A 9727-nucleotide genomic window follows, 5' to 3' on the forward strand; every position below is an offset into this window, starting at 1 on the left:
CAAAGCCCGCTTTGGAACAATCTGCTGTCCCATGTTAATGGAGCCAGGTCTCTGGGAAGCTTCTAGAAAAAAATGGGATTTTGTGATCAGTAAGCTACTAGCAGCTAAATAAGCACGGCAGGTCAAATAGTAAGTTCTGTGCTTCATTTGTAAATTTTGTCTTATGTATTAAACATAATATTCTTATGTATTAAACTTAAGAACTAAGGTGAAACCGCAACTAAAAGGCCTTTTGTGGTCTACTTCAGCATAAATTGTGAGATTATTACTATTGTGTTGTTCATTCCCTTTCTGTTTTTTAACAAGAAACACATTTCAAGGAGAAAATAACAAAATATTAGTGCTACAAATTAACAAAGACATAGTTTCCATCTGAGAACTTTCAAATATAAATACATCTCATACATAAATGTATCTCTGGAGGCTTGGTTTAGTCAGCTTTGCATGTTTACAAGAAGTGTCTTGGTGCTAATTTGGTCCATTAGGAGTATTGCTCTCAGTCCTTCAATTATTCAGTTGGTCTAAATGAGACAGTTCTAGGATTTCTTTACAGGATGCTATATTTACTATACTGCACTCAATCATCATTCTAACACTATCCATAAAAGGCCATGTTCAATATGTACAGCAGGTCAAAGAATTGCAGTGTAACTAAATGTATTGTAACTAAATTGTAAGAATTGCACATGTATATAGGAACTCAGTTTGGAATCCATGACAGAAGAACATGCTGCCCTCAAGAAATGTTCACATGTTTTGTTTGACCCTACCTTTCACTATTACTTCCACAATCGCGGGTGTGAATTTGAGTTAAGCAGGAGTTAAGCAGAACTACTGATATAGAAATTCAGTTCTGGGTGGCATAGAAGTTGCTCCAATAATCATTATTACAGTTTTGTGCTCTATGTTTCACAATACCTGCACTAGTAGGGAATGAGGTTTCTGTGATGAGAGGAGAACCTCACATCAGTCAAACCTGCAGTGCCTCAAAACCAATAAATGTTGCTATGGTAATTTAATATTATACAGTTGGTAATTATCCTTAATTTGAATTGGACTCACATGCAAATGAGCAGTCTACATGTGAAAAGGCAGAATGACTGGTGGGGAATTTGTTTAAATAAAATAAGTAAATCACCTAAGCCCTACGTTTGTTTCCTTTCTTGGCACATAATTAAGATTTTCTTCTTTTCCTGAGTGCAGAAAAATGAAACATTTCTGTAACGCCATTTATAAGAAGGAAAACCATTTATCTTTCCAAGATGTTTTGAGGTAAAAACAGGTTCTGTTGGATGATCTTTAGGAGATGGCTGCTGTGTATATAATCTGCAGCTTTCACATTGAAGGAGCTCTTCTGAGAAGAACAGCAAGAGTAAAGAAAGGGAAAGTATTGTATGACTTACTCCTGTGTGACGATTTTTACTAAGGGTTAATACTTACAGTAGTTGTGACAAAATTGCAATCAGCCTGTTATATATTTCTGTATGAGAGAGAAGGTTCCATTGGGGAAAATAATAAAAGCTCTGAAAGAAGTTTTAGATAAGTGGTTAAAAACTGTTCTTACTTCAAATGTCTAAAGAAAACAAATATTTTCTCTAAGGTTTTTAATGTGTAACTTAGTTCTACTTTTAATTTTACTAAGTCAGTTTGGAGTGTTTTATCCACTTTCTTTTTGTTTTGTTGTGTAATATACAGTATGTGTGCAATTGCATATGCTTCTTGAAAAAAGTATTATATTATTATACAAAAGTAAAGAATTTGGTAATTTCTCCTATAATTACCTTATAGGAGATTTGTGGATTTGTTTTGCTTATTTTTCCAGCATTGAACCTCTTCTGAGACGTGCTCAGTTTCACGTGTAGTGTACTTTACATTTTCATTGTTTAGGCAAGAAGAATTAGGTTGTGTAAATATGTATATATGTTTTTTGCCTCCATTTGTGTTGTCTTAAAGGCTGTTATACTACTCTCGATATTATCAAAAATAAAATTAATATACTACCATTACCATAACGATTGCCTTGCGCAAATAATGCATAAACCACTAGAGACTGATGCAGTTCACTCCTACACTACACAAGCAGTGTATTTGTAGTAGTTCAGGTGGGTAGCTGCGTCAGCATGCGTAGGCTGCAAATGAACAAGTAATAGGTTTATTCCGTGCTGAAAAACAGAAGAAAGAGAACACAACGTTTCGGCCGTGGAGCCTTCTTCAGGTGTGAGAGAGACAGGGCAGTAGGAAAAGGTAAAGTAGCGGGAGAACAAAGGTTGGGAGGGAAGAGGAGTGAGAGGCGGGAGCAGGGGACAGAAAGAGATCAAGAGGTGAATTTGTTCCTTTGCAGTGTATTTGTAGGCCATACACTGTTCACTTGGTTAACACAAGCTTCTGTAGAAAAACATGGTATTTGTCATTTAATTGCAAATTTCATGTTATCTTGGAAAAATGCTGTATTGAGTATTCCTGTTCTTAAAATATTCACATATGCTCTATTTAGAGTTAACACATTCTGCATTTTAGACACACATTCCTCATTAACTGAACTGTTCGGTTCTTGCTTCACCTGTGATGGAAAAAAGATTTTAATCTCAGCACAGCCTCCAGAGCACTTTCATCTTCGATTCCCGAGTGCATTGCTGCCACGCCTGTCAGTTAATTTTGTGCGGCTGTGTGAGGAGAATAGAGTTAGGACTGGCCTTTGATGGCATGATTAAATGTGTTTCATGTAGCTGAGGGGCAGCACTCTTTCACTTCCACTGACACAGTGCAGTAGTGGAATAGCCAGTTACTGCCATCAGCAGAAATCTAAGAAACTGGTCCAGCCTGTGCTCTCTGGGATATTGAAATTCAACGAGTGTAATGTCACGTTAAAGCTTTTTCCAGGATACTGCCACATTAGAATGTTCTAGTGCTAGTCTCCAGGGTCAATTACTTTGTCAAATAATAACATTTATTTCAAGACCTATATGAGATCACTTTATTGGCCATATACAATTTCTTGCATTTGGAATTTGTCTTTTCACATAGCCCAGCTTGCTCTCCATGAGACACACAGGCACACAGCCGGGGAGAGAGAAGCTCGGGGTCAGAGCGCAGGGTCAGCCATTTATACGGCGCCCCTGGGGCAGTTGGGGTTGAAGGCTTTGCTTAGGGCCCCATGGAGTAGGATTCCTCTGCTGGCCGCGAGATTTGAACCGGCAACCTTCCAGCCACAAGTGCAGATCCTAAGCCACCGTGCCACCACTCTGCCCCCTATATTAACACTTTACAGTACAGTATCCTTTATACTGTAGGTAGTTCTTGATTGACAGTTAATTTTTGCTTTTTGCACAATGTGCCACAAGATTACGTACTACTCCTTATGTTTATATGGTATAAAATGCAGAGTAAAATCAATAAAACCATCAAACAAACTATTGTGATCCTCTAAGTACTTACTGCAAATAAGAGAAAAATGATTTATGTTACTAAATAAATGACATTTAGAAGGCTAACATACAGTATTAACTGTGTAGTCCAGTCTGAACATCTGTGGGCACAGTGACACCAGCCACTACTGACAACGTTCTTTCACGTTTTCCATACAGTAGTAGAACTCTAAAACATCTATAATGAATAACGGTGTAATTGTTTTTATGAGGGAGTTCAGCTCGCTAAGTGGAAGAAGAAGTCTTTTTGACTTACACATCACCTTTCAGGAAAGCACCTGCTGTGTAAATATAGAACAAGTTTGGTACTGTAAGTCTGTAGTTCTAAGAACAGGATCAAGTAATGGTTTGTATTTGGAATTGTGTTGCTAATTCAGTGGAAAAGTTCACCCTTTATTAATATGAAACTGAAATTACTGCACTAGCATTGTCGTTTGTGTTTAGATTAGAATTGAAATGGTGACTCAGTTCATTTGCTCCACGATGTAAAAAAAAACCCTGCAGCACATTAGTAATTTCTCAATTATTGTTAGTTCATTTCCAGATTGACCTTATCACAGACCTTTCCATTTCTTTACCGAGTCTTTCATTTGGATGAAAATGTGTTCTAATTATGCTGGTATGCTGTTCATCATGAAGTATTACAATGCAAGCAGACATCAGCAAAAGAAACCATCAGCATATTTCTTCTGTGAAAGCTAATACGTTCTGATTTATCTGATGAACTGATAAAAGAACTTAATTACCTGCTTTGTATATTTTGCAGTTTTTAATAGCCATGTGCTTTATTTTTTGAAGGTCCTTTTAGGTAGAAATGTAATGGTGAATTGCAGAAGCAGGACATGAATAATGCTGCAGCTGGCATTGTTACCAAAGTGGATGATAATACCAACAGCTTGAAGGCTATCAAGTCAGTTGGAATGACCAGTTGGCCTCCTAGTCAAGTATGGTGACTAAAAATCTGTAGGCCTCAGATTCCGCAGGAAATGGTAACAGAATAATTATTGTGTGTTTATTTATGACAGGAGTTTGCAGTCTTGGTGTGTTGACAGGGTTTCATTCCAACACCCCTCTTAACCAGCGAAGGCAGGTGGTGACTTGTTGAACTGCACAGAGGTAACAGCTTCCCCTGGCTCTTCAGGTGCTGCTGCTTTAGAGAGACAGGAAAACATGCATGACCAGGATTAGACACCTGTTGTTTATCATTTAACTTGAACCTTTACTGATGGGGAAAAAACGTTTTGCAATCTGTACAGGAACAAAAAGACAGATGATTTCTTCGTATCACTTCAGTTACTTGATGATGTGGTGATTGTTGACATTCAATGTGACCAGATCAGTACTATAGACATTTAAACATTTGGGGTTCCAGTCAAGTTTCTTTCATATCTGTTTGCAATTCATACAATACAATGAACACAATTCAACAAAACGATACGTCTAATGTACGGCGCTTTCATTACATCTGAAGACCGTTGCGGATATACTTTTTGCACTGAGCATTAAATATTAACCTTTGGGTTGTAGTTGAATAAATGAAAAAGAACACAAGTGTGAAGTAGGTGACACAGTGGTGCAGGTGTCAATATTGCCGCTTTGCATCCTGTCCAGGGTGGACCCTGTCTTGTGCCCATTGCTTGCCAAGACGGACTGCTGCTTCTCTGTGACCCTGAAAATGGAAGAAGTTGTTAGAAAATTGATGGGTGGAAAAGTGTAAGATGTCATTAGAGAATATTGCTGCAGCTTTTCACTTCCTAGATGAAAAACAGAACAGTCTTTAGTACTAGCAGCCAGAACTCACATTTTAAACAAGATGGACCCACAAATTCAGAGCTTTAACATGAGATTTTAGATAGTCAGTGGAAGACCAATACAACTGTTTGGTAAACGTTTAGGTTTCACAGAAAACGGTATATTGTGCACAATTCTGTTATTTAGTTTCTTATTGATTCATATCTGGTTGTTTGTATCCTGTGTGTTCTGAAAGACTATGTACAGGTATACTTGTTTGTTACACCATGGAAAGTCAGCATTATACAGTACTTAAAGGTTATATACATTTGGAGTTAAATTTTGGGGTTAAAAAAATGCACTTAAATGAGTTAAGTATTTTCAGGTTAGAGGTAAAAAATAATAATAATTTCAAAAATCTTTTTTCTGAATATCTGCCCACATCTGTAATGCTTTTGTGACTTTTTTCAAATGGGTTCTTTTTACTCTGATCTTAATCAGAACCATTCATAGAACTAACACTATGGACCTCACTGACAGCCCCTCCATTGTCAGCACTATAAGAACAATTTGCACTGAATCTTGTTTAAGCAGAGCAGAGGAATATGCAGTGAATGCCATCTCTGGGTTTCAGCTTTGCTCAATGGATCTGAGCTAAAAATTCTTAAAAATAAAAACAAGCTCTCACAATTCTGAGGATTACCGGCTGTTGTACCTCAGAGGTTACATGGCAAAAACATCCTTAGATGCTAAATGTAATATTTTGGTAAAAAATCTTATTACCACAGAGATAGGTAGTGAAAAATAGGAAGTTACAGTATCTTTGTGTAAAGATGGATTTGACATTTGTATCTCTTTTACTGTATTCTTTAATGCAAACTCTTTAAAGGCCTGAAAGGGAAAGCACCCTGAAGAACAAAAGAAATGCTTTTTAGCTTTGCTGTATTTTCAATGTCTCTAGACAATTCTCCGTTCTACCAAAATGTATGAAAACTGAAAAAATATTAAATTTGTTTTACTTAAAGTTATTTTAAGAACATATGTGGGTTTTGTTTATGGTGGTGAATTAAAAATTGCAAAACAACAGCTTCCAGAGATCACAAAGACGGGTAGGTAGCAATTTGTTTTTGTTTTTTTTGGTGGGAACAAATGAGTGAAAGGCTATTTCCCTGTGGACCCAAGCGTATACTCTGGTAAAGATCACACGTTTCAGGGTACAGTCCTTAATGTGAATGAGAATATTTCCTGCCTCATCTTTTTAGGTCCTTCCTTTCTTGTTATTAAAACTATTAGGCAGGTGCTATTACACTTTCAGACAAGTATCCTCTGTGGCATGCAAAGTTAACAAAGGGATGGCTACAGTAGAAGTGTGGTTTCGAGTACCTAACATTTGTGAGACTCCAGGGCTGTCCCCATGTGTCACGAACACGGACTGAAATCCGTGTCCGATCTTGTAGAAGACCCTATGCGATGCGGTAAGAGCTGGAGAAAACAGGAGGCGTGGTAAAAGGAAACACACAAGGGTTTAATAGTGCACAAAATAATGGTGACAGTCCGTGAGGCAGTGTACGGGGAAGACAAAATGGCATCCAAATCCAAACGGGTCCAAGGGCAGGTCAAAACACAGTCCAAGAGTCCATCAACAAGGAATCCATCCTGGGATGCGACAAAGTTAAAATCCCCGGGAGGAGGGAGCACACGGACAAACAAATCATGGAGGTCCAAAGGTGACGGGGCGAGATCCTCCAGACCCCGGGCTCAGGAAGCGGGAGGTGTCGGGGATGAGGCCTATGCCCTCAGGAGACGGACGTAGGGTTTCCTGGTGCTAGGCGGGCCTCGCGCCATCTTAACCAAATGATGAGCCCCGAGGACTTTAAATAATAACGCTAACAGGGTACACCTGGAGAGCTTAATCACACAGACAATAAAGGAGCAGTGGAGCGCCCTCTAGGGAGGGATGTCGGGCGTGACACCATGCTCCTGATCTTGGCCATTGGCATGTTTCTAATTTGCACTGTGGCTTTGTTTTCCAGTTTTTTGGTGTGGTCATTTGCTGGTTGTACATCACCCGCGTGGAGGACACCATCACCGAGTGTGGGAACACAAGAGACGCGCTGCTGGCAGATGAGGGCAGGAACGTGATGTCCCAGAGTAGGATGGCACGCTGCTGCAGGTGTCTGCCTGACATTGATTGACAGGCAGAGGAGAACTCAGCCCATAGCTGAGGGAGGTAGAGCACACAGGTGCACCGCAGTTTCATTGACTGGGGTGTGTGCGGTGTGGGGGTGGTTACTTAGTCTGTTCTCATCATTTATATATCAAGCTTCTAACTATTCATTTGAAGACTATTTGTGTATGTGTCCACCAGCTGGTGTCATTTTCTCAATTTAAAAAAAATATATTTAAAAGGCATCTTTTGCAGTTTTATTCAGTTTGCCAACAGATTAAATGAGTTTGCTCAATGCAAGCTGATGAAATCGCCTATTCAGACTGAATTAGTTGGCTATTTAAACGCCATTCCAGTAATTCTAGTTAATGGTACATATTTACTGAGAGAAAAGTATGTTCCCAGATCACCAAGTTGTTCCAGACATCTACAATTAGAGCAGTAGAGGATACATTTATAGCCATCAAGAATTCCCATGGTTTTGGAGATGCTTTCTTCCTGTTTCACATAAAGGGCCCTGAAACCTACTGTGTCGTAGAGATGTTTTCTGTTGTATTCGTGTAACCACAGCATGCTGGTCAAGGTTACATTCAAAATAATTGGCTCCAAGTAAACTTCCTCCTAAGAGTGTAGTGAAGCATGCAGGAGCATCCCCCTGTAGTAAAGCCTGAGGACCTGGAACCCAGAGCATGAAAGGCTGAAAAATGGATGCTCAGCAGAATTACTTTGACAACCACTGGAAACTAATAAATGTGAGTGAGAAATTATTTAGGAATCTGGTTTGCTATTGTACACCTATGTTTTTTATCAACTAGTACCTCATGTCTGTTTTCCAGAGAAATATTGCACTTAAGATGTACCAAGTGAACTTTTAACCTCTTGTTAGATTATACAATTTTCTTTTAGTGTAATTTTTGTAGAAAATTACTTGTTTATTAAGTTGACAGTACATAGCAATGATGCACTAATTAATTCAGGAGTTTATATGCCTTTGTAACTGCGGTCTTTAACATGTACAGTTATGTAACCATTTAAAAAAATAACTTTGCCTGTGTCTGGCTGTGTTTTCACACTCTGTCACTTGTGTGCATTTCCTAAGTCTTTGTCTCAGGTTAAATCGCTCCTGAGCCTCTCAGTCACTTCATCCTTCTGGGTGACCGTGTATAATTGACGCCAGAGAACTGATTTGACTCCTCTCTGTAGCTGCTGTGTTTGAAACCCGTGTTCAGGTATCCTTATACATACTGTATGTAAAACGTCCCTAATTAAGATCTCCAATAAGATAATTACCACATGAAAACAAAAGAATGAGACATCGTGATTTTCAACTGTTTTTGAGGTGAATTAAACATTTAAATTGACAATGCAACTGCTAATTTTTAAATACTAAACAAATTACAACATTCTGGTGGCCTTGTTTGTTTTTGCTTTTCATTTCTTGAAAATGTATTTAATCTGGGGTTTCATTAATTGCAAGTGGCATGAAATTGTTTAGGGTTTTTCTTTTTTGTTGGCATTTTATAAATGGTTGTTTTGACATTTTAATGTATTGCATTATGAACACAAACGTCTGATAAATAAGTAATGTTTATAGTCATCTTTGAAGTGCCTTGTGAAATACCCCTGCAGTGGGGTTTCTAATCTTGTTACTTTCCTGCAGCTTGTGCTGTGTGTGGTCTGAGTGTCTTGCTGTGACATTGTTAATATTTTACTACAGCACAGCCTGTCCTGACCAACACAAATGACATCATGTAAGAGTGAAAACTCAAAACTGCATTTCGGCCTTGTTATAAATTCCTTTCTTAAAAGGTTTGTGTAAAACATCATAACTTATTTTCTTGCAGTTCTTAAAATACCCATTCCAGGTGCTGTGTCATTTGTTACTCCTGGTATTATGTTATATCAAAAGTAACTTCTGGAAAGACACTGCTGCTGATCAAGCTTTCACAGTGACAAAGACAATTGAGTGTAACAGTACAGTGAGGAGCTCCCCGCTTAGCTGACTGTGAAGTCAAGTGAATTTTAAGACCCATCCAATCCTCTTGATTGATAAACCAAATAGTCAAATAGAGTAGATCAGTTTAAACTTAATCTAAGTGAGACATGTTTTTCTTTATATTGAACATTAGGCATAAGGTAAAATGAGTGAATACAGACAAACCATTTCCTTGATGTTGTTAAATGTTCTTCTGTTGTTGTAGCTGTTTTTCTCCCCTACTCACTTCTGTACTGTTACACTGCTGTCGGCTCTAAAGCTGAAAGTTTCAATAAGATTGCGCCTCTTTGTTTTACTGATGTAAGCTTAGATAAATATGAATGCCATTTGTAATTTGGTCAATCTTTTATCATTTGACATTTCTTGTATTGTTTTGTATAAACTTACAATAAACTGTTTAAAATTGAA

The 9727-nt window shown here is 38.2% G+C and overlaps 1 protein-coding gene across 1 annotated transcript in view; it reads left to right on the forward strand.

Annotated features, from left to right (window-relative positions):
* Nucleotides 1-9727, forward strand: part of tspan15 (tetraspanin 15) — a 66798-nt gene extending 57071 nt beyond the window's left edge. The window contains exon 8 of the mRNA XM_006630573.3: nt 7190-9727. Within this exon, the coding sequence (XP_006630636.1) occupies nt 7190-7351 (162 nt within the window). The 3' untranslated portion in view covers nt 7352-9727. The remainder of the gene's footprint in view (nt 1-7189) is intronic.

The sequence above is a fragment of the Lepisosteus oculatus genome, chromosome 4, assembly GCF_040954835.1.
Source record: "Lepisosteus oculatus isolate fLepOcu1 chromosome 4, fLepOcu1.hap2, whole genome shotgun sequence".
NCBI classification, from domain to species: Eukaryota; Metazoa; Chordata; class Actinopteri; order Semionotiformes; family Lepisosteidae; genus Lepisosteus; species Lepisosteus oculatus.